Here is a 26,167-nt window from a genome sequence, read left to right as displayed (position 1 = left end):
CAGAATTAACGGTATTTTACCGTTTTTAGCATCCATGCTTAACCTCCGGTGGCTCCCATTTTAGGGCTCAGATTGAGATAAAGGACCATGTTTAGAGCTTAATAAAGGGCAATCACTTCCGGGTCGGCCGGATGAGGGCTCTTCTTCGTTGCTTATGTCACACATAAGAGGAAATGTGTTTTTAATTAGTATGATCGGTAACACTGAGTTATTCTGTCTGCATAGAGACCATTGTTTGCAGTTCTATCTGCAACGGGGAGTCCCTTCAGTCCTGCAGTCGTACCTGGAAGGAGAGCTGTCCGGCCAGCGTGTCGGCGTACAGATGCACACTCCTGCACTCCAGCTCCTGCGGCTTGCTCCCCTGCTCCCCCTGCAGGGCGCGTGGGTTGAGGCGGTACCAGCGCAGGTGTTCGTACGTGTAGTTGTCAGCGCTGCAGTACAGCGACACCTTCTCCTGCTCCAGGGGCTCCTCCGAGGGCACCACCGCCACGCTGAAGCCCTCTGGGATGGCTGTGAGGAAGAGGAGAGACCCACCCGTCCAGGAGAAGTAAGTAAGCCTTGCAGAGCCATGAGGCCCATAGGGCAGGAGCCTATCTCCTGTTTCTGTAGCCATGGGGCCCATAGGGCAGGAGCCTATCTCCTGTTTCTGTAGCGTGAGGCAGCTTGATGTACAAGTACACCCCCTGGACATGACGCTAGTATGTCGCAGGGACTTACCCCCAATCCAACCCTTGATGCTGAGTGCCAAGCAGGGAGGCACTGGGTCTTTCGTATGACCCGGCCGGGGTTCGAACCCCCACCTCCCAGTCTCAGGGCAGACACTCTAACCACAAGGCCACCTGAGCTGGCCACCCGCCCAGGAGAGGTTAGGTATAATACACCCAGTGGTGGAAAAGGTGCTCACATTTTTTTACTTGAGTAAAGGTATCAATACTGCATTGCATCCTCTGTTACAAGTAGCCTAGAAGTCGGTGTTCAATATGTACTTCATAAAACAAAAAGTACAAAAGTATTGGCATCAAAATGTACTTAAAAGTACTAAAGGTGAAAGTAGTAATTATGCAGAATGTCCCATTTCATGTTTTCAAATCTATAAAAATCTTTTGAAAATAGCGGATGTACAAGCTGACAATGCGTTGCGATCCGACGGCTATTTTCAAATGGCCGAAATGTATACAGGTCTGAAGTGGTCAATGTATGTTTTGTAATAATAATCAAAATCGACAAAGTAACTAAAGTTTTAAAATAATTGTAGTGGAGGAAAAGTACAATGTTTGACTCTAAGATGTAGTGGAGTATAAGTAAGTGTATTGGAAATTGGAAATACTTCAGTAAAGTGAAAGTACCTCAAAATGTTACTTAAGTAAAAGTACTTAGTTACACCTCGAGCAGCACAGCAAGACTGAAATGCACCACTTAGCGCAGAACTTCTCAAACTTTTTCATGCCAATAAGGACCCCCAAATTGATATATTTGGCCGTAGACCCCTATCTGAAAATGTTCTGTGCAAAATCGCCTTAAAAACGCCTTTAACACCCTTGTCGCCATGACCCGCGGCACCACGGGTTATCATAATTACCCTTTGATAGCCGAAACGCGCACCGCCGCAGGTAATCGCTTTATGTCAAAATCCACCGGCAGAAGCCAAACACACACCTCTACTGCGCCCAGGTTGCAAGGCAGGTTGCTATGTCCCTCCAGGCACAAGGCGAAATGCGTGCGCACCCCATCCACTCATTATGATTTCTTTCCTGCCTGTTTTCTCCGAAAAATACGCCAAAATCCGTCTTTTTGTCAAATCTGTCCGGCGTTCGGAAAAGGGACATACATAATGCACACATACTATTGTAGTCGTTCTTAAAGTGAGGTCCAGGGACCCTCTGGGTTTACTTGAGGGGGTTCAAAATGCTACCCTTACAGGTCTGTAACTCTGAGAGTGTACAAATGGAACCAAATGGTCCATTTGGTTCAATTTGTACACTCCCAGAGTTATGGTGGTCCTTCAAATTAAAAGTTTTTTTTTAGAACCACTGGAATTATAAATCCCTATTCATACTCCAGTTTTAGGTGATAAGGTGACCACCGAAAACTACAACATGACATCACGAAGCGGTGATAAGCGACTCACCGCTCACCCAAACATATCTCTCCTTATCACCTAAACTGCAGTAAGAATATGCTGTAACTGTACAGCAGACATGAAGTCCACATGTGTGATGAAACCATTTCGGGGGGGAAAAAAAGGTTTAAACTTACTGGTGACGTAGAAGTAGACGAGTCTGCGGTCTGTGCCCACCTTGTTCTGGGCAGAGCACATGTACATGACCGACACGCTGGCGTTGTGGATGTGTAGCCGGCTCACCACCTGCAGTGGAGGAAGAGGAGGAAACTAAACATTACTTATTTTCTATCAATTACACACCCCATGAAGAGTTTATGCAAATTAGTGAAAAACCTATGATATATACAACACACACACACACACACACACACACACACACACACACACACACACACACACACACACACACACACACACACACACACACACACACACACACACACACACACACACACACACACACACACACACACACACACACACACACACACACACGCCTGTGCTACCATTACAATATATATTTTTTGCCGTCTTATTGCCAAAATACTTTTTTACCAATAACTTTATTCACCTTAAGTGTCTATTTTCCCCTAACACCTCTCAATTTGTTCCGACACGACTCGTGTGGGAAACTTCGTGGGAGCCAATCAAAGTTCAGAAGGCCTGGTGTGAAAAACAGGAAAACAACTTTTCCGGAAGAGTTGGGTCGGAACTAATCGAGAGGTGTTAGAAGAAGACACCTTTATGAACACATTGAAGAAAGCTATTGGTGAGCAATTATTTTGCTGACGGCAAAAAGTTGTCATTAATGTCAAAATGTTTCATTAAAAATTAGATTATATTGCCATAGTTTTATAGTAGACAGTAGACACCTTATTTATTCTGGTAATTTAAATACTGGCTAAGATAGTGAAAATCTAAATAGATGTTTTCCACACACCCAAAAATGGGACATGGGACATTTTGACAACTTATTAACACAGCTCATCATTTTGTAAACATTATTTCCAATCTAGAAACACTGATTAGAAATACATTTTCAGGGAGTGCATGATAACCAGTGGTCCTTGAGGGGGTTCCAGGTAGTCTCCAGCTAAATGATGGAGCTCGTAACCAAATGGACCCTTATGAGCTCAGTTGGTTACAGTTTACGCACTAAAATAGTTAAATATTGTTAAACATATGCATTACTTAATTTACAAAAAGTCTACATAATTAGAGAAGAATTGTTATTTTGATCAACGTTTGCCTGTTATCTCTTCTATGGTAGCCTACTACATTTAGCACATTTAAACATTTGCCTCTGAGATGTAGTGGAGTAGAAGTAAATGGAAATACTTAAAGTAAAAGTACAGTAATTGAGCAAATGTACTTGGGGTAGGATAGTGATTTTTAGATGTTTAGAGGTTAGGTGTAGGTGTTGGAGTCATGTCTGATTTAAATTCGAAGTGTCCTTGGGCAAGATACTGCAAGATACTTTTGTATAAACCTGAGGTCAATTCTATTAACCTTTAAATTAATTAAGCACTGTGGAGCACAGCTGTGTGCAGACTTCTTTTTTACATTGTATCTACCCATTGTCCAGCACCAGCGAGGGACTATAGACCGATTCCGTAGCGGGTCTCATGGTCGCAGCTTACGTATTTCCTGTAGGCGGACTCGACGTAGCTGCAGGGTTTAAATCCTCACCAGGCGCACCTCTTCTACTATAGTGAACGGCAGAGTGACGGATGTTTAGTCTGCCTCAAACGTTACTCTTTTACCTCCTTTTTACTAACACTAACATTACAAATATGCCCAGAACATCGTGATGAACCTGTGTAGTTTATGGCTGCTCCAACAGTAGTGGCAACATAAAAAAGAAAAAGAAAACGGAATGTCAAAATATCCACAGCGGTGGCTGAGACCAGAGCCATTGAGTAATGGTTGAGACGAGGCAGTGAAAGGTCCTGAAAGATACATAACGTCAGTCTTACCCAATACCCAATCTTTCTGTTTTATGAACACAAGGCTGCTGTATTTTATACCTCATACTAAGCATTTAAAGTATGAGGTATAAAGTACAGCAGCCTTGTGTTCATAAAACAGAAAGATTGGGTATTGGGTAAGACTGACGTTATGTATCTTTCAGGACCTTTCACTGCTTCGTCTCAATGGCTCTGGTCTCAGCTACCGCGGTGGATATTTTGACATTCCGTTTTCTTTTTTATGTTGCTACTACTGTTGGAGCAGCCATAAACTACACAGGTTCATCACGATGTTCTGGGCATATTTATAATGTTAGTGTTAGTAAAAAGGAGATAAAAGAGTAACGTTTGAGGCAGACTAAACATCAGTCACTCTGCCGTTCACTATAGTAGAAGAGGTGCGCCTAGTGAGGGTTTAAACCCGCAGCTATGTCGGCTCCGCCTACAGAAAATACGTAGGCTGCGACCATGAAACTGCTACGGAATCGGTCTATATGTGCGCAACCCACCTGTTTTTAAACTTGTAAAAACGCCTTCTAAATCCTGCCATAAGTTTTCTGAAAAATGTAAATGGCATTCAGAAAATCGGCGTTCCAAAATCTTTATGTCCTCAGCAGTACAGTAATACAGACGTGTGTGTGTGTGTGTGTGTGTGTGTGTGTGTGGGGGGGGGGGGGGGGGGGGGGGGCATGTGGGTCTGCATGCAATATTTGTGTATTTGTGTGTGCGTGTGTGTGTGTGTGACCTGTACAATACCGGGTCATACTGAACTTGAGTGTGTAAATGTGTTTATGGCCAGTCCTTGCAGGAAGTGTGCACAGGAAGCATCGTATAAATATTTCTGCGGTGGAAATGGCCTTACAGCTCTCACTGACATTATTTTGTCACAGAACTCACAGTTTGGGACACTTGTATAAAAATATCAGTTCATGGATAAGGCTACTTACATAAATGTGTCCTATATGAGTAACATTCTAATCGCTGTGTTATTCTCTTAGTGAGATTTATTATTGTTATAAATATGAATTGCTAGTTTCCCCAGCTAAGCCTCCTTGTTAAAATTTTTTACTTGAAATAATTTATTCCTGTATTCCGTGTAAGCGACTTCGACTTTGACTTCTATGGTCAATAAATCTGAGGTATGTTTTATTATTATAATTTCCAGTCCTGTTTCATGCAGCCATACTGTATAATAATAACGATCATACATTAATATATGCTGCAGACAGGCAGACATTCCCAAACTATTTCACGATGGCTAAAGGTCACCTTTTGTTTCCCATCCACCACTTGCGTGGAGGTCTTGATCATCTCGATTTCATTCATGGCGTTGTCCGAGGCAATGTCCTGCCAGTTCTGACAGTCTGCCATGCGTTCGCTGCGGCCCTTTCGGTCTCGAGTGGCCCTGGAGAAACAAAGAATGCAGATGCATTTAAGTCTTCTGCCCTCATCGGCATGCAAAGCAAACAGTGGGCAGCAGGGGATGCCTACAAAAGCAGACATCCTGATATTTTATGAGGAGAACCTTTTTTTGTATGTGTGTGTGTGTGTGTGTGTGTGTGTGTGTGTTATGGAACGCCGTGCTGCATTTCAGAGCAGAGACGGGGCTCGCACGAAGACAAAAACTATATCGCCGCTGCCAATTGAATTGTATCATTCGGGAGACGTTGGTGTACCTTTCTACTATGGAAATCTATAGTGTGAACATCGCGGCGGCGCAAATGAGACATGAAATTGAATTTTGTTTTGCCATGTCCTGAAAGTGCAGCAAAGCAATTCCACGTAAACAAGAAAGTGATCAGTAATTCTCATAGTATTAGTAATTTCAAGTCATCTCGATTCATCTGGCCAGTTCGTTCCGCACCAGCGCCGGTGTGGGACGTCCTCTTGATAGATGCCCATTGCCGGTGTGTTGGCACAAGCTTGATGGCACGGCGTTCCCCGGCGTGCATATCGCATTCTAGTCTCCTGATTGCCATCTTTTAAGTAGCAACCATACAGGCGCTTGTTGGTAATGTGTTCGTCCTGTTAACCCTTTCTTCAGTGCCACACGTAGTAATCAGAATCACAGCCGTGAAGTCAGAGTGGACTCCACTGTCGCAGGAAATAAATTGATTGTGTGGCAGGACCCAGGGAGGTTGAACGTCCACACACTGGTGATGCCATCAAGAACTCTACATTCCACACTTTAAAGAGGAATACCACTCATTTTCAACATATAACTTAGAGTTGTTGTGTGGAAATAATCAAAAGAAGTCCCCCCCCTTCTGTTTAGCGTAGAACTGGAGGTCTAGAACTTGGGAGTCATGTGATCAGTGACATCACGTTGGTGTACTCTGCAGGCCAAAAGTACACCAAGTTCTAGACTAAAACAGAAGGGGGGGACCTATTTATTATTTCGATCTATTTCCATTTTTGTATTTTCATCTAAACTCTATATTATATTAATAACATAGTTCAATGTTGAAAATGAGTGCTATTCCCCTTTAAGGTCTTGCTATGTGGAGTTGACCAGGAATTTAAGGTAATTAAATTAAAGTAACCTCATTTAGAGCCGTATCTAATATTGACCATGCTATTAAAAGTCAGGATACCAATTGTATCCAATCAGTGGCAGGGAGAAGACACTGCAGTTCACACGGGTCTAGAGGAAGACTAAGCACAGAGTACATTCGATCACGATTACTGACCTGGACTATGCCCTAATAGTCTAAGACACAGCAGAGAAAGGAAGAGAACTACTGAAGCAGAGAAATCTGCCTTATGGCATTTAGCATGGAGGATAAAAACCGTTGCCACTGCCAACGGGCATGGATCAAGAGGTGCTCGATGACTTCAAATGTCTCTGTGCCCAGACAGATTTGTTGGACCAGGATCTGAAGGCCCCGGGAGGCCTGGAATATGCCTTGCACATGCAGGTGTGTGTGGAAATCTGACATGTCCTCCAGAAGTGACTGACTGTGGGTACAGTGTGGATAATTTACTGTTGAGACTGGAAGTGAAGAAACAAAACACAAATGCACAGACACATTTGGAAATGGTAGCTGGGGTGCTCTCCCTCCTCTAAAATGTTTGAATAGAGTTTAAATGGTTGACATGTATCACAGCGAGCACTACTAATCATAATTACAATTTCATGATGTCAACTAGAATGAATTAAAGTGGTTCTCTCCTCTCAGCACTCATGCTGCATATACAAGAGGACAGGTCAGGAAACCATTATATCTTTTTTTTTACCATTCTAAAAATGAGCAGATAGATTTGTATTTTCATTCAATGGAGAGATATTCCATATGTTCAGGGCTGGTGACTGCAACAGTGCAACTACTGGCTTAGTGGAATAGCAAATAGAGATGCCTATGGAATCCATTTTATCAGGTCATGGGGGTCAGTTTGGAAATGCCGAAAGGCATTCTCTGCAATCAGTTTCTGCACGTAGGTGTGCACCTCTGTGCATGTGTGTGTGTTTGCACACAGGGGGGTTCAGATGGAACGGGGGGTTCACGCACATAGGGTGGATTTTTTAATGCCACCTGTTTTTTTCGGAATCCTTGAAGGTTCTATTTTAAGATTCTGTCAGGTAACAAGAAATATAGATGTGATCCGAATATTTTCAGCTATTTTTGTGCAGTTTTTGCCCCGAAATATTGTCAAGGTGTGCTTGAATCTTCATAACAATTTTTTTGTTGTATGGAAACATAATTAGTCCCTGTAGGTTGTTTATGTCATATTTAGGTAGGGTATGTGTAAGAAAGGGTTAAAAATGAACCCCTTGGGACATTATGTTTTCTTGTTACCTGGCAGAATCTTAAAATAGACCCTTCAAGGATTCCGAAAAACACCCCGTTCCATCTAGACTATGTGTACGTCTGCATATGATGTGAAGTGTGACTCAGGAGGAGCAACAGAATAATAAACAGCATGTTGTGAGTGGTGAGAAGTAACCCAGGTTTGGGGGTTAGAAATGGTCATATCGCATCATTGACTTCTCTCTCTGCCTCATTTCATTAATTTCTCCCATCCCTTCATCTCCACCTCTTCTTTTACTCTTAATCCATTCAGGATTAAGAGTTTCAGGATTTAAAATTTTCGTAGAAATTTTAAAATAATGTCTTCTAAATAATGACAATTTACAAAGATGACAAAGATTTGAGGCACATTTTAACGATTTTTCAAAAATAGCAGACCTACAAGCTCGTAGCGTGCGACTCGGTGGCACGCTATAAGCTTGTAGATCTGCTATTTTTCAATAGCTAAATTATAACATAATGTTTAAAACACCAAAAGGGGTTCCCGCCCAAAATGGGTTAACAGCAACCCCTCCCTCCTTGCCTCCATCACAGCCCAGCGGTGGAGGAGATACTAAAAAGGTTAAAGTAGAAATATAGCACAATGTTACTCAACTTGTAATAAAATAATCTAAATCTGAAAATATAGTACTAAAGATGTCAAATGATTGTAGTAAACGGTACAATATTTGCAGGGGTCTCCATCTCCAGGGCTCTTGAATTAATAAACAAAAAAATATACCATTCAAGTTCCAATTGTGTCTGCTCATTTCTTTGTTTCATCACTTCTTTATCCTGTATCGTGTATGAGTTGTCTCCCGATTTGTTGAAATTGGTATCCCGATGCAAACATGACGGGGAGACCGTTACTGAACAAACACTCTATAGCAATGATTATCATCAGAATATAGAGCAATTTAACACTTAATATCACTAGTACTGTACCTACTCAAGTACTGTACCTCAAGTACAGTACTTGAGTAAATGCACTTAGCTGCACTCAGGGCCCCTCTTTTCTATCGCTCATCAACCCGCGGATGCAATCATTCGTCTCTACCGTACCTCCTACATATTTTACACTTCTAGATGAAAAAAAATGCATTATTATTAATCTCACTATGAGATTGCTTGAGGAGCTTCTTCACATAATATTCCCATCCCAATGATGGGAATATAAGGTCTCGCAACCTTATATTATAAGGTTGCGAGACCTTATATTCCCATGTTCCCAGATCCACATGGGAACGGGGCACAGGGGCAGCTTCAATAATGGTTATTGGACTTCATGTGAGCAGCCTGTGATGTCAGTCAAGTGGATGTCAGTCAGGTGGAAAACGGCTCCCGCAGCCCCTCGCTGTCAAGGGCTCTGCACAGTTTTTGGGCATGCTACATTTTTACTGACGTTTTGTGCAATAGGCTTGTCGGGCAGCCTTATGTGGCCCATGTTTACAGCACTCTCAAGGGGAAATCTCCCAAGCATGCAATGGGCTATATGCACACAGAATAACTCTTTCTACTTCCAGGCTGCTTCCCTACTTTGGTGTTACTGTAGCCCCTTTCGGGACCCTACATATAGCTTTTCTGAAATTTTGATGAGTTTTATGTTGGGTCCCTGGTCATAACTATATTTTCGTATGGGAATTCCGGAACGCGGAAGTAAACATGCTCTCTAAGATTGAATCTGCGCCGTGTGACGGTCTTTTTTTGCTTGAGTTATTCTGAATTCGGGAACTTTAAGTACCTATACATCCCGCTGCGAATATCTCCTGTGGCGCGGAAGCCGTTAAGTATTTTTAATCTTTGTTTGACCGATTTGGTCGCTTTATTTCTTCTTGTTTGTTTACCGTTTATTGTACCGCCTCCCGGTGTGCGGTTGGCTTGTGCGGCTACGTCCCTGCCTCTGATCTGCTCTGTCATAGCTATAGCGCCACTAGCTAGCCAGATAGGCGGTACAATGAGGTGTCAATAAACAAGGAAGGAAGAGAAGAATCAAAGCGACCAAATCGGTCAAACAAAAAATTAAAAATACTTAACGGCTTCCGCGCCACAGGAGATATTCGCAGCGGCATGTATGGGTACTTATACTAAACATATTCAGAAACGCTCACACGAAAAAATGTCGTCAAAGAGCGCAGACAGGCGCTAAACATGTTGTTTATGTTTTATGAATGGCCGCGTACCAGGTGGCATGGTAGTGATGCAACAGGACCCAATGCACTGGGTCGAACAAATGTCAGAAACTTCAGTAGCATTGGGTTCTGCTTGGAGGGCTAGTGTTACTGATGGTACTAATTAAGGCTCTGATCCGTTTAGTGTGCAGTGGTTCTCAAACCTTTTCATTTCAAGGACACCCACAACTCTGAGAGTGTACAAATGGAACCAAATGGACCCATAAGGGTGCCGTAAGGGCCCCGTACAGAGTTACACACCTGTACGGGGCCATTTGGAACCCACTCAAGAACACTCTGAGACCCACTGGTGTAGCAGAGTGTTTCCAGTGACTGACAGGGAGCCAACGTGCATGTAGCACACCCTGCTCAAAGATGGTCTTTTACTGGTTAAATTAGTTTTACTAAAAATCACAACTAACGTAAAAGCTGTAAAATAAAAACAAACAAACAAGCAAACAATTACACATTGAACATTCTCTACCTTATACCTGACAATAAACAATAAACATAGCCTAGGCAAATACAATATGAACATACAGATCTTTAGACAAATATAATTTCAACAAACAAAACTAAATAAAACATACCTTGTGCCCATTTGGCTAAAACATTGCTGCTGCTGCTGCTTCAAACAATTTCTCTCTCACTCACAACCAGGTGAAGATAATGACCAATCACTCACACTGAGCAGGCATGGAAAAGTACTACAGGAATTTCAAAATAAAAGTACAGTGCTTTGGGTCATTTACAATGCACTATAGCAGCACCCTGACTCTGTTTGACCAGACTGGAACAGAGCCTTCATTAGTATCATCGGTAACACCTGTGAGCAGGGCTCGGCGCTTAGCATTTTTCCAAGTAGCACGTGTGCGCCTAAGTTGAAAAATCTAGTAGCACACAAATTATTTTAGGAGCACGATGAAAAGTTATCAAATAATGTGTTTTTGAGGGCCTCCTATATACAGCTTTAGTCCCCACACGTCTCAATATTTGCCATTGACAATGAACGGAGAAATTAGGTCAAAATTCCGCTAAATATGACATAAATTAAATCATGATGTATGATGATAAGAGTGCCCCTCACGGCCCAGGCTGTAGCGTAACGGTCTGGGCACCGGACTGGTGATCCAGTCGCGGTGTGCCGCGGGTTCGACTCCCGGACCCGACACGGCCTTTACCGCATGTCATCCCCCCATCTCTCTCCCGTTTCCTGTCAGCCTACTTTCTATCCCTTAAAAAATCAATAAAGGCGTAAGCCGCAAAAAAATATCTTAAAAAAAAAAAAAAAAGAGTGCCCCTCACTTCACACAGGTGTGATTTTTCTCGAGGTAGGGGCAGGCAATATGACAAAATATTATATCACAATACCTTTTCAGAAATGATCACAATATTGATATTCATCTGGATATCATATTTTTTTATATAATCTATATAATCAATTTGTTTTTATACTGATAGACTATTAGTTTGGTATGCAGATAGATAGATAGATAGATAGTCAATTCATTTTATGAATGGATGGACAGACAGACTATCCGTTTATATCTTGCTGTTCTATCATGTGAGTGTGACATTTAGTGCAGAGGCTACTCGATGGTGAATTAGTAATGTAACATTCTCCTTGGCTTTGACTGCTTCAGTTCAGACAGAACATCGGACATATAGGCTACACCTCGGTGTGGTGGAAGGAGAAGGTGGGGGGATCTTTGCCTTTTTTACGTTGCTCGTTATGCAGGCCAGTGAGGCCACTGACTAGCTCTGGTCCATAGCTCTAGTCTAATGTGTTGCATTTAGAGTTATGGACCTGAGCTAGCCACTGACTAATATATCCAGCCAGGTCGGTCATTCGTATTGTGCTGCGCACACGCTTTTAGCGAGGTGCTAAGCAAGGGTTATTTTGGTATATCAATCAATCCATCCACTCCATGTGCGTGCCTCGACACGTTGTTAGCTTGTAGCTCTGCTCTTTTTGGTGAACGACACCGCCGTTCAGAAATATAAATTTAGGTATAGAACCGCGACTATAGAATGTGCACTTGCTGTAGACAGAGACTTGTCTTTATCACGATTGAATGGTCAAATCCTGTAGTCGCACCTGTGCTACAATTTTTTTACAACTCGCACGGTGATATTTTTTGTCGCAAATGCGAGTACCTAGTCGCAATGTCGAGCCCTGCCTGTGAGTAGGGAAGTGGCCCAAGTTCTCTCCAAAATTACGTGTGTGCATATAGCCCATTGTCTGGTCTGCTAAAGATGCCCTTCCAGGTGCAACTACTCTGGCTCCCCCGGTGCCCAAGGATGCGACCAACCTGAACATTGCTTTGACCATGGATTCCTCAGACTATCCAGACAAGCTGGACGGGCTGAAGCCAGCCCACCTGGATCTGGGCCGCTCAGTTGAGGCGGCCCCCTCTGGCTGCCCAGGAGAGAGGCATTCGGATCTCTGGTCCTTTTACTGGAGCATGTCGATTTTCTAAAACATGTAAAAATGTATAGCGGTCCATGGCACAAATGTTGGAGTACCACTGTCTTATAGACAGCTACTGTATAGCCGCCTTCAGAGCCGCACTGTAAAAACCAGCGGAGCATTTGAAAGTTGTATTGCAGAGGGGATTAACGATTTAGAACGGTGGTTAGTTTTACAATGCCGTGATAGCAGTTTCACTTGCTAAAACATGTCCAGGAGGTAAACTGCTTGCAGCACGCTGGATGATTTGTTTGTTTCACTCTGAAAGACATTTTGACAATTGTGTTCAGGCTGTTAGTACCTAAACGTCCACAGACGTCCTAGGAATTACCGCATGTAGTGCCCAGGACGTCTGTGGACGTCTTCTTTCAAAATGTCAAAAAGTGGGTCTAAAAGTGGGCACCCTGGGTCGCCATTTTGAAAGAATAAAAGGGCACATAATGTGTTAAAAGTGAGGCTGTGAAAACAGCAGATAGGCTACAAGAAGAACTAGCTATTGATTTGTTACAGCCGGTCTTGTTATGGTTCAGTGTGTGCTTGTAACAGATGGTATTACCTGTCCTATGGTCTACTATCCCTGTGCTCGTTGGCAGAACTACCGTACCATTCACAGACATGAGTCTTGATATCATATATCGTATATACGTATATACTGTAAGTGTAAGCAGCACCACCTATTATTGTCTGCGACTCCTATTGCCTCATCAATAACTGATTGATCTAGAAATCCACAACGACTGCATTCCAGACCTCTGTGCTGTTCACGTGGTGAGAGTGAACCATATATCTTGTTTTCACACTGGGGACGAGCTGGCTAAAGTTCCAGGCATAAAGTGCATTAATGCATGCGTTAGGTTGCAATCCATAAAACATCAATTGCATGTGTTGCGAATGAATAAGACAAACACCATGTAACAAAGAAGCACTCCTTCATCTCTCACTCGGCCAGCAGATGCACTCTACCCTCCTATGTACGTATGACGTAGTACGTACATATTGTATCTTCAATTTCTACTTCAAACTATTTACTTTTTTATTTAACTATGGGATTGAGGAGCTGTTAAATATTAACATACGTTATTGTCCTGAAGGATATTCATCTTCACGGGTCTGATCAAAACACCCACAACAAAAAACACAGCACAGAAAAACACATCACCAAGACATAAACATGAGGTCCTCACTGTGGACAGAACCATCCTTTCGGCGGGGCAGTTTGTTAAACAAGGTCAAATATACGGTTACAAAAATAAGTATATATTCACTAGAATTCTAGTGTTGTTAGCTGAATACAGCTCTGAGAGCTTTGAAGCATCTTTCAATCGGAAGTTCTTAACTGCCATAATCACTTCACAGAACACTCTAGAGTTCTGTACCGGGTCAGATACAAACTGAACACTCTAGAGTTCTGTACCGGGTCAGATACAAACTGAACACTCTAGAGTTCTGTACAGAGTCAGATACAAACTGAACACTCTAGAGTTCTGTACAGAGTCAGATACAAACTGAACACTCTAGAGTTCTGTACAGAGTCAGATACAAACTGAACACTCTAGAGTTCTGTACAGAGTCAGATACAAACTGAACACTCTAGAGTTCTGTACAGAGTCAGATACAAACTGAACACTCTAGAGTTCTGTACAGAGTCAGATACAAACTGAACACTAGAGTTCTGTACCGAGTCAGATACAAACTGAATACTCTAGAGTTCTGTACCGGGTCAGATACAAACTGCATCCCCACATGGATCTGCAGAAAACAAACATCTGGCGTACATTTCCAAAAACGTACACACATTTATTTCAACCACAAGACAGTTTTCGGTTTTGCACAAGTTACATTTATAGGGTCAGCATTAGAAGGACATTTTAATACCAGAGGGACGCCAGGATGTTTCAATTACTTTCATTTCCTTATTTATTTATTTAAAAGTGAAATATGCCTTTTTGTGGGACGTTGGAGTTAATCAAACATGAGCTTGCATCACATTTCATGTGTGCATCATCTCTCTCTCTCTCTCTCTCTCTGTGTGTCTCTCTCTCTCTCTCTCTCTCTCTCTCTGTGTGTTAACTCAGACGCTACCTGTACAGTTTGTGGGCTGCTGTGTATTTTATAATATATGCTTTTCCATAAACGGACATATCAATCTACCAATAAGAACAAAACTAATTTACAAGATCCATGTTGGTACTGTATGACTAAGAGACTTTCAGAAAAAACTAATTTTACTTGCATAGATTATCTACTACGATGCAATATAGTTGCACAGCTGCAGCACGTATAAGATTTAGCCTATGGCTGCAGCATTGCAACAGTGTGTGTATAGCAGAAAGCTAGCTCTCACGTGTTCCGGGTGTTGTTGGAGACACACGGGCCCCAGGGTCTCCACTGCCAGCGGATGCTGGGAGCCGGGTGTCCGTAGGCGGTGCAGGTCAGGGTCTGGGCGCTCCCGCTGGGGTACGGGTTGGACGGCTCAGCCACCTCCTTCTCATGGATCTGTGGAGGAACTGGGGAAGAGGTGGACAAATCAAACGCTGGATTCACACATTCAACTGGAGCCATGACTACATTTGTCACCGTCAGGCGCCAATTAACCTCCAAAACCTGAATTTAGTCACAGGTATTATAGTGAACAAGTAAAATATATATATATAATAAATTCAGATCTATACATTGAGGCTTTTAAATAGGATATTTAACCTACATCGTCATCCGTGTCATGTATATTTTTCAAATATGTTTTTATTTTATAAACACAAGAGAGAACAGTGGGGGAGGAGAGAGAGAAAGAGAGGGGGGGGGGGGGGGAGAGCGAAAGAGATAAATAGGAAAGCAAGGACAGAGAAGGAGAGAGGAGATTTGCTACTCCCTAGGAATCAAACGGGTGGAGTAGTAATTATCATATCCTCAGTGTTCATGCTGGCTGGCTGAGCCACCAAGCCAACCCTGAGGTCAGCGTTTTATTTGCAAAGTCAACATCAATCAATAATAGTTATACAAGACAATAATATGTCTTGACCTATGAAGGTCAATGAATGAATGTACGTGGTCAGTGCACATGCTTTGTACTTTATTTATTTCCAATCCATCAGCAGTAACCTCTCCGTCTGCTGGGACCAGGGTGATACAGCAGTTATGAGTGGTAGCACTGGTAGCATTCACATTCTAGAGTTGCAGCTGATGACGAGAGCTTTGAAGCATCTTTGAATCTCACGTTCACAGAACTCACTATAGAGTTCTAGCGTAGATCTGCAGATAACAAACATCTGATGGGCGGATTCCATACATTTCTTTGAACCACAAGGGAGTTTTCGGGTTTTGCATAAATTATATTTCGGGTCAGAATTCTACTGTATATTCTCAATCCTGATAATGACACAGTCCTCGGCAGTGCTGTGTTTTCCTTGTTTGTCTTGTCGGTGTCTGTGCAGGCTTGGTTCCAGTTACCAATCAGCTCACCTGTTCCCAGTCCCCTCATTCTCACCAGTCAACACACCTGCCTGCCTTCAGCTGCCATACCGTAATGGCTCCAAGGGAAAAAATAAAATACCAGTAATAAAATGAAGGGACAAATTGAGGAAAATATGCCAAAAAATAGGCAAATAAGTGCAGATAAGCGCGTCGGTCACGACACATGCACGAGCGCTGCGTGTCGTGAACTTTCCATACATTAGCTTTTGCTGAAATGACGCCACTGTCTTGTACTCGTCTCCTCCACCTCAGATCTCACCTGCCTATGTTGCTCTGCTCTGCCTCCCTGCCACCTTTCCCCTTCTCATTCTATGTTGCTCTGCTCTGCCTCCCTGCCACCTTTCCCCTTCTCATTCTATGTTGCTCTGCTCTGCCTCCCTGCCACCTTTCCCCTTCTCATTCTATGTTGCTCAGCTCTGCCTCCCTGCCACCTTTCCCCTTCTCATTCTATGTTGCTCTGCTCTGCCTCCCTGCCACCTTTCCCCTTCTCATTCTATGTTGCTCAGCTCTGCCTCCCTGCCACCTTTCCCCTTCTCATTCTATGTTGCTCTGCTCTGCCTCCCTGCCACCTTTCCCCTTCTCATTCCAGCTCTGCCTCCCTGCCACCTTTCCCCTTCTCATTCCAGCTCTGCCTCCCTGCCACCTTTCCCCTTCTCATTCCAGCTCTGCCTCCCTGCCACCTTTCCCCTTCTCATTCTATGTTGCTCTGCTCTGCCTCCCTGCCACCTTTCCCCTTCTCATTCTATGTTGCTCTGCTCTGCCTCCCTGCCACCTTTCCCCTTCTCATTCTATGTTGCTCTGCTCTGCCTCCCTGCCACCTTTCCCCTTCTCATTCCAGCTCTGCCTCCCTGCCACCTTTCCCCTTCTCATTCCAGCTCTGCCTCCCTGCCACCTTTCCCCTTCTCATTCCAGCTCTGCCTCCCTGCCACCTTTCCCCTTCTCATTCTATGTTGCTCTGCTCTGCCTCCCTGCCACCTTTCCCCTTCTCATTCCAGCTCTGCCTCCCTGCCACCTTTCCCCTTCTCATTCCAGCTCTGCCTCCCTGCCACCTTTCCCCTTCTCATTCCAGCTCTGCCTCCCTGCCACCTTTCCCCTTCTCATTCCAGCTCTGCCTCCCTGCCACCTTTCCCCTTCTCATTCCAGCTCTGCCTCCCTGCCACCTTTCCCCTTCTCATTCCAGCTCTGCCTCCCTGCCACCTTTCCCCTTCTCATTCCAGCTCTGCCTCCCTGCCACCTTTCCCCTTCTCATTCCAGCTCTGCCTCCCTGCCACCTTTCCCCTTCTCATTCTATGTTTGTGTGAATAAACACCCGTGAAGTTTAAGAACCGTGTTTGCATTTGGATCCGCCAGTTCTTGGTATCGTGTCCGATAAACCTACAGTTGTGTTTTTAAATGATCTTGTTTCCTGCCTTCACAAGCGAGCAGGGCTATAGTAGCCCCACGTGTTTTCTTTAGCAGGGCTAATGCAATAGTAAGTAGCCCCACGTGTTTTCATCAGGGCTAATGCAATAGTAAGTAGCCCCACGTGTTTTCTACGCCAGTATTTCTCAAAGTGGGGTCTGTCAGGAGACCCCTGAGGGTCCTTGAGGGGGTTCCAGGGGGTCCCCAGTCTCCAACTAAATCAAGCATAAAAATCTGCTGGTCTTATGCGGTATATGGTTGAAGCAGATCTTAAAACGCTAATATCTCGGATTCTTCTTTTCAGACCAAAAAACTGCTTGATTTGCGGCTCATTTCTCATATATGATCCTAGCTTACAAAAAGTATGTTTGGGTGAAGTGACAATCGCGGGACATGTCACATAGCCTATTTTTATTTCCTGACACTCGGTTTCCGGGCCAAATCGGCTTTCAAACTTAAAGGTGCTCACCATTGAAAATACATGTGTGGCGGTCGGGCCCTCCACTAGATGGCGGCGTGGCGCCGAATGAGTTAATTTTAGGGTCCAAATGTGAAGTTTGCAGGCTCCTGTAGTGGATCTCATCCAAAAAGTGTAATGGGTATTGGTTCCGGTGGTGTGAGAACGATCGATGCTGGGTGGGAACAGAATATTTCCAGATGACGGACGGGTACTGAATCGATTCGGTCTTGGAATTGATGAACAGATGCGACGTGGGTGGTCGCTGAACCATCAATAAGGATGTGATGAAGCGCTTTATCTAACCGCGCTGTGGAGGAAAACAGTACTCAATCCCAGCAGGCTGCACTTTTGAGAATAAACAAAACTTGAATAAGTGGAAGTTGCTCGGTCAAATTTGTACTTGAGTTAAAAGTGTAAAATATAATAATCGCTTTGGAGATCTAATAGTTTTGCAATTTCCCCTCAAAATAAAGGGCTCTATTTTGTGCCACTCCATTACCCCTTATCCCTAACCGTTAGGGATAAGGGGTAAGGGAGTGGCACAAGGTCCTAATGTATTTTAAAATAGTTTAACTAGCCAATCTACAATCTACATCGACACGTTGTGACTCTCCAGCTTGTAGATCAGCTATTTGAACAATTTTTTAATGTTTTAAAATAGTAAGAAATGGCAAATAGGTTTAGGGATAAGGGGTAAGGGGTGGCAAGATATAGCAGAAAGTGTATTATCATCGACTGAAATAATGTGCCTTCAGACTAAAACAAAGTCACATACATTATGCATCTCATTTAAACAATTGTAATTGTAACTATCATCATCAAAATGTAATATCAATGGTCTTTTGTCACGTGCTTGAACTGTGAACAAAACACTTAAATAACTCAGCCTTTTTTCAGCCTTATTTCACATTACCAAATGTAGCCAGACGTACAAGGTAAAACATGAAATAAAATAGCCTTTTTTTACCCCTTCAGAATGAGACAAGGAACAAGGAATCCTGACAAATTATACTCTGGGAAATGCCCAGGTTAACACCCCGAGCAGCATAAACAGTGTTCTCCGTTCTATCAAATAGTAACGCCCAGGACCATTAATAAAAGGACGGAGATGTATTGATTTGATATCAAAACCGATCGCATTGCTCCACAGGCTGGGGGCGTCTGTTAAGCAACATTGTGTCATTTCATTGTGTCATGTCATTTCCGGTTGGGACGTCATCGAAAATGTTCCCCTACATTTTAGCCGATCAGATCGAAAATCTTAAAATGTGAATAACTCTTGATCTAAATCATTCCGTCCAATTATAAGCAAAGATTATGTTTTAGACGGCCCATTGTGGTCCCCTCGCTAGTTGCGTTATAATTAATCATACCTCCCGTTGTTGTCGATCGCCTCGGGAGTGTTTTGGCTACATCAAGCTACTTCAGCTACATCCGGGATAGTGACTGGTGCGTCGCTAAATGTGTTCCATTGCTGCAAATCGCTGGTCCTAAATACCCCCGGGCGTTCAGGGTGTTAATAAAAAAACTAGGGCCTGGGGCCGTATAAGATCTGTTCCCGGGCCGAATTTGGCCCGCAGGCCGCACTTTGGACACCCCTGGATTAACCGTTTCAACCCCTATACTGTGTTCTGTGTAATTTCGCCTCCACAACATCTGCCCGAATGATTACCGTAAGTACAGGTGTTTCGGTTGCTTACCGTTGACCACCAGGGTGATGTTGAGCGTCCTCTCCAGAAGGGCGGCACTGTTCTTCAGCACCACCGTGTAATAGCCAGAATCCTCCTCGCACACGTCCTTAATCTCCAGGGCGTGGTTGTGATGCACCCGCATGCGTTTCATCCTGAACTCTGGACGCTGAGTGATCAGCTTACAGTCCTTGTACCTGAAAGCAGCCACACAGGCACGCACGCACACACACACACTAAGACTCAGACTTCTGGTGGATCTGACATGGAGAACCAGTGCCATATTAATAATATATAATTAGACCTAGGGCATTTCATCGCACTGGGGATGAGTCATTTTCAAATGTTCTCTCTGCCCATTCAGCTATGGATTAACCATTATTACTGTATATACAGAGTGGCTCACTCTGTATATGGGCGCAGTTTAGGACACACTTTAAGTATCAAGAAGCCTCATCTTGTCTCCCACTAGTGTCTAATGCGCTTTTTCCACCTTCACTTATGGATACAGCATTTCAATTATCGGCCTTTAAAAAAGGGTTGTTTATGACCTTTGAACAGTTGAGAGAGGTATACGACATTCCTCGCTCACATTTCTTCAGTTACTTACAAGCACGGGGTTTTGTTAAGAAATATGTTGCTTCATTTCCTCTACTTCTCTAAGTGGCTTGACGAGTGGCTGGAGGGAGACCACAATCAGAAGGGAATGGTGAGCATGTTATATATATATATAGAGCAATATCCAAGAGATGGCATCCCCGTCTCTGGAACGTATCAGGGAGTCACGGTGTAACGATATGGGACTTGAGATCCCGGACGATTCTTGGAAAATGGCAATTAAAATAATTCATTCTTCTTCTGTCTGCATCAGACATGGGCTACTTCAGTTCAAAGTGCGTCATAGGTTACACTTCTCCAAGAGCAGACTTGCTGAGATTTATCCAGATGTAGATAGATTTGCTCCAGATGCCACCAGGCTCCAGCCACTCTCTGTCATAATTATGTTCTGGTCGTGCCCATCATTATCACAATTCTGGCTTTCTGTTTTTGAGACCTTCTCTTACATCTGTGACAAGGAGATCAGTCCTAACCCCTTCATTGCTGTGTTTGGGGTGGTCCCTGGTGAAATGACGGCATCAGTCGTCCAATAGCCTTCTCCTCCCTATTGGCCCGACGCCTTATTCTGTTCAATTGGAAATCAGCTACTCCCCCATCACATCGACGCTGGGTCGGAGATGTGATGGCACACCTAAAACTTGAGAAGATCAAATATTCCACCAGGGGCTCCGCCCAGAAATCCAATAAGGTCTGGCAGCCATTTTTGGACTATTTTAAACAAGAATTCCCGGCTGAGGATGTTCAGGTGTAGGACAGCTGTCTAATAGTTTAATTATTCTTGTATAGCAAGTGACGATCTGTTTGAGAACATTGTAATGTGATGCAATATGATTTATTTATTACCTTTTGGTCCTGTATTTCAGTCTTTTTTTATTTACTTATTTTTCTCAAGGCGTTCTTAATGTATTGTATGCTTATATGTAGTCTAGTGGTGTGTATATGTATGTCTTGTGTGTAGAAAAACCAATAAAAACTATTTAATAATAATATTTACTGTATATACAAATCTTTAGTTTAAAGTGAACATTTTTACATCAAAAATTTGCTTTTGGAGGATTTGTACCTGAAATATTTGCTTTTGGAGGTTTTGTATCAAATGTTAGACATGGTTGGCTCATATCTTTCCGAGCACAAAAAAAAATATTAATCTCTTTAAGGTTGTCCCTGTTTCGAAGACGGATGAACAGACATTATTGGAGGTCACTTCAGCTGTGGGCTCAAAGGGCAGTCCTGATGAAGACAGAGTGAGGTCGGAACATGTTGGCATAATAAACTTTGAACCATCTAAACTTTGAATGCCCAATCTCCCTTTTTTATCCGTTTTATCCTAGTCTTACCATAGTGTTTCAGGTGTGGGGTAGGCGGACACATTGAGCTGCAGTTTGAAGGACTTCTGTCCAGCGGTGACCTCCACCAGCGCTCCGCTCCTGTAGTCCAGGTTAATAAATGGCTTCTCTGCAACAGACAAGACACTCACCCGTTCACCACGCGCAGCTGTGGCTGCCGAAAATGTGATGACACACATCCTTACAAAACGTAACGCCGCCTTTCAACGCGTGCCATGGAACTTGATGAAAGTGATAGTTTTGTCGTTTATTTATGGATTCGATGTTTACAGATTTAACCATCCTGTCTGGGAAGGAAGTAGGAAAAAGCCAAAACGGTTGGCGGTGCGGCCACGTTTACGCTGAGCTGTCTGTCGATGAATGATTGCGAGCTCGTAGCGTGATCCTGGTTGTTGAGAATAGTTGATCATCATCGTTGTTAATTTTTTTGTATAAATTCTAGAGTTGTAGAGTTTCAGGTGGAGATGGTTAACAAATTATTTAGAAAAATGATAAACACCTGTTGCCAACCTTTTCCCCTTTAAGAGGGGAGTGAATGGTCTCACATTTACATCCTGATGAAGGCTGGACGGCTGAACCTTTTGTGGCTTTAAAATGACATAAAATCGACGATTAAAGACAGATTTTATTTTCTGTTTTCTACTGTATTCTCAAAGTGGGGCCCAGGGACCCCCAGGATTCCAGGGGGTCCCCCGGCCAAATGATTAGGAACCAAATGGCCACTTGCTGTAGCAGGTCTGTAACTTTAAAAGCTCTCACTAAAAGGGCTAATAACATGTATCCATTCGGAGGTCCTTGACATGAAAAGAGACTTGTCTACCGTGAACAGTGAGCTGCGTGTGGACAGTCCTGGTCGTCTCCATGCAGGTGACGGTGCAGACGTACGGCCCCGTGTCGCTGACGTTGACGCTGGGGATGCTCAACACGCTGGTGGCCACGGTGCCTTCCTGGCGCTGGGAGTCACGGTGGTACTGGATGTTCACCAGGCTGTTGGTCTACAGGCCGCACAGAAAAGATACATTGGTGCTTGTGCATTACACACACACACACACACACACACACACACACACACACGCACACGCACACGCACACGGCGGGGGAAACCATGCAAGGCACCAACCTGCACATCAGGAGCAATTAGGGGTTCAGCGTCTTGCTCAAGGACGCTTTGACAGAAACTCTGAGGGGAGCCCGGGATCGAACATCTGGCCGTTCTACCGGCCACTGTACCGCTGAACCACCGGTGCCCCTACACACACGTAATGTATAGTAGTGGCTCAAATAGGACAGCTACTGTCCATTTTCTCCTATACAATTATTCTGTTGATTACTTTTTAACATATCTAAACATTTATATCAATGACTAATTTCTTTTTAATAGGGTATTTTTATGGATTTTATTCTTTTCATTTTCCCAAAAAAAAAAAAAGTCACCAGAATCAGTGTGAGTGTCTGAGTGTTTTCGATTAATTAATCATGGTTAAAATGTGTTTGAAGTTACCATGGGTTTGTACATGAAGGGGCAGCTAAAAATCCAATATCTAAATACTGAATCAAGCAACTTAAAAACGGTCTGGGCCCTGGGTGTTCAAAAAAGTAGACGATAACATTTTTTGAAAGTGAAATATCTCTTTAAGCCCTATTTTACAAGTCGGGGCACAATCGGTGAGGGATGTCCTTGAAATACTAATGGATGTTCATATTGACTGAATATAATCACCATCATAATCATCATTTTGTACAGCACCTTTAACACAGCGCCTCACACTTTGGAGAATATCCAGTGTCATGTACAAGTGGGTCTACATTAACGATTCATATTTCAGCCGTTAAAATATTCATAACACACAAAAGAAAGCCTACACTTTCATCATAAAACCATAGCTTATTCTGCGGCATTGTGTGTGTGCAGTGCACCTATGTATTCTGTGGTAAATGCACCATAAAATGGTGCATTTATATAGCGCTTTCATCCAAAGCGCTTTACATATAGATTGTGCATTACATTCACCCATTCACACACACACATTCACACACTGATGGCGGGGGAAACCATGCAAGGCACCAAACTGCACAACGGGAGAAATTAGGGGTTCAGAGTCTTGCTCAAGGACACTTCGACACTAACTCTGAGCCACTGCTGCCCCACATGACATGAAAGGGTTTGAGAAGCCCCGGTTGTGGTGTACCTGTTTTCCAGGGTACGACCACTGGAAGTCCACCCCAGCGTTGAACTCCACCAGCGCCGTGCAGTTCAGACTGAGGGCCTCCCCCGCGGACAGGACCACCGGATCCTCCGGGAACAGCCCGACATCGTAGACCTGATCTCCTGCACCCGGCCAGAAGGACGAGAGACAGAGACATACAGGGAGGGAGGCGGAGAGAGAGGGATAGAGGAGAGAGAGAGACAGAGGTGGAGGAAGGGTGAGTCAGGTGGTGAGGGTTGTATACCATGTAACAAACAATATAGAGGGGAAAAAAACACAATAAATAAAAGCCCTGAAGCTTATTTCCTTTGTGGTCCTCTTGTGACAGGAGAAGGATGGAGGATGTATTCCATTTCCTGCACTGCCGGCACAGCGAGTGATCTCGGTCGGTACATTAGAGCTACAATATAAACAGAGAAACTACCTCTAAACACATCTGAAAACTGTTGCTACTTGTCTCGCAATCCATCGGTTGGATTAGCTATGACGTTTCCACACTATGGTCTAAATGGGAACTTAAGACTGATTATGATGTTAGGGGACTTACGTGGCCGGTTAAGACTGAGGTTAGGTTTCTGGTTTTATGATTATCCGTTTGATTTGAATCCGCTAGCTAGTACTTGAATATTTAATGCTTATGGTTTTATAAGCTAGTTTTCCTAAGTCGCAATGTAACACATCTGTTATTCCCTTTTAATTGTACATAGGCCTACATTATGTTGTTTTGACCTTTTGTTCCACTTTTAGTTTGGCAATGTAAACGTATGTTTTCTCATGCCAATAAAGCCCCTTTGAATTGAATTGATGGAGACAGAAGAGAGAATGGGGGGGGGGGGGGGGGGGGGGAGACACACAGGGAGGGACAGAGACAGAAAGGGGAGGAAAGGTCTCAGTGACACAGCAGTTTTTCCACCCCAACAGGAAATGAGCATGGTTGGGAGCTCCTTTCTGCTCTGAGGGAGCTGGGACCAGTGGTACAGTAAGTAAAAGCAGAAATACTGCAATGCAGAAATACTCCTGTTACAAGTAGAATACATTTTTACTTGAGTAAAAGTGTAACGGTATTGGCTTCAAAATGTACAAAAAAGTGAAATGTATTGAAAATAGACATTCTACAAGCCCACAATGTGAGCTAAATTATAAAATAAGTGGTTAATGTACGTTTTGTAATAATCAAAATCTGCACAAAATTGTAGTGGAGTAAAAATTATATTTGCCTCTGAGATGTAGTGGAGTAGAAGTATCAGAAATATATGGAAATGCTCAAGCAAAAAGTACCTCAATATTGTACTGTACATTACTTTCCACCACCTGGTTCACTAATATTATTTCCATCCATTTACCAGCTAATAACAGGAAATTAAAGTCATCTATGGCGTAATTCGGCTAATCAGTGCTCTCAATAAAAAATAAGAGAGGTGTGGGAGCGGATGGCTTTGGACGTCGCCCAGGATCTGCTTAATTGTGTCATTTGAGCCTCGTCTTTCTGCTGTCACTGGAAAAGACGAGAGAAACATAATAATCGTGAATTGTGTCGGGTTGCGGGCACAGTGAGGTCAACGCCTGTTTACTCAAACCGCTCCGTTGGCGCACGGAGGGACGGCCCAATCTCGGTTTTCTCGTCCGAGTGACGTCGCTGTTGCTCTTGGCATACGCCAGAGGGTATGAGAGAGAGAGAGAGAGAGAGAGAGAGAGAGAGAGAGAGAGAGAGAGAGAGATGTGGTGAATGATGTCACAGGAAAACAGAGACCCAGTGGGTCTCTCAAAGTTCATTTGACTTGATGACTACACCGTTTGGAACATGATGAGGCAAAAGGTCTTTATCTGGGCTGCTTTCAAATAATCAAATTACCCCCTGCATATCTCTGTCTGTCTCTTTCCTTATCTGTCTGTCTTTCTGTCTCTGTCTCAGAGTGTCACACACTGTTGATGGCAAGAGAAACACTTGGACAATGGACACTAGGAAATCAATGAAGGGGAACAAAGCAGAAGTCTTTCAAATTGTCTCCATTGAGGCATAATTGGGGCTGAAACAATGACAGATAGGCTGACAGAATTGCAGTGTTAACTTTGCTGGCTTTTGGTGGGGGGGGGGGGGGGGGTTCCTTTAATTGCCTTTCCAGCCAGAATTTAAGCAATACGCCACGAGAGGTCTCAGGTTACCGGGTATTTTACACTGGCTGGGGGCGTAGGCAGACCCGACGCGCAGCGGAGGGTCTTCTACCTATAAAAACTATATACTATAGTATAAAACTTTGATGAGGCAGTATTGTGTTGCTCTAATATTAACTGAAACGTTTATATTATATTTTGGACATAGCTGGTTTCTACCTGACAGCAGAGATATATAATGTAGTATGAGATCTCGCCTGACTTTAACCATTTAGCCATTAAAAAAAATATATATATATATGATGTATTTTTCGGCGGGTGGGAGGAACTGGAATTTGGAATTTTGCCA

The 26,167-nt window shown here is 43.5% G+C and overlaps 1 protein-coding gene across 3 annotated transcripts in view; it reads right to left on the bottom strand.

Annotated features, from left to right (window-relative positions):
* flt4 (fms related receptor tyrosine kinase 4) overlaps window positions 1–26,167 on the bottom strand; it is a 141,593-nt gene that overhangs the window by 44,219 nt on the left and 71,207 nt on the right. For all 3 annotated transcript variants that reach the window (XM_083785875.1, XM_083785877.1, XM_083785876.1), the window contains exons 6-13: window positions 23,689–23,828; window positions 22,320–22,494; window positions 21,491–21,608; window positions 19,548–19,732; window positions 14,860–15,022; window positions 5,359–5,494; window positions 2,257–2,365; window positions 284–510 (exon numbers count right to left, since the gene is read on the bottom strand). In XM_083785875.1, the coding sequence (XP_083642001.1) occupies window positions 284–510; window positions 2,257–2,365; window positions 5,359–5,494; window positions 14,860–15,022; window positions 19,548–19,732; window positions 21,491–21,608; window positions 22,320–22,494; window positions 23,689–23,828 (1,253 nt within the window). The remainder of the gene's footprint in view (window positions 1–283; window positions 511–2,256; window positions 2,366–5,358; window positions 5,495–14,859; window positions 15,023–19,547; window positions 19,733–21,490; window positions 21,609–22,319; window positions 22,495–23,688; window positions 23,829–26,167) is intronic.

This window comes from Protomyctophum parallelum (genome assembly GCF_964188405.1).
Source record: "Protomyctophum parallelum genome assembly, chromosome: 16".
Classification (NCBI taxonomy): domain Eukaryota; kingdom Metazoa; phylum Chordata; class Actinopteri; order Myctophiformes; family Myctophidae; genus Protomyctophum; species Protomyctophum parallelum.
The sequence above is the reverse complement of the archived record's forward strand: the minus strand, read 5'-3'. Positions and strand labels throughout refer to the sequence as shown.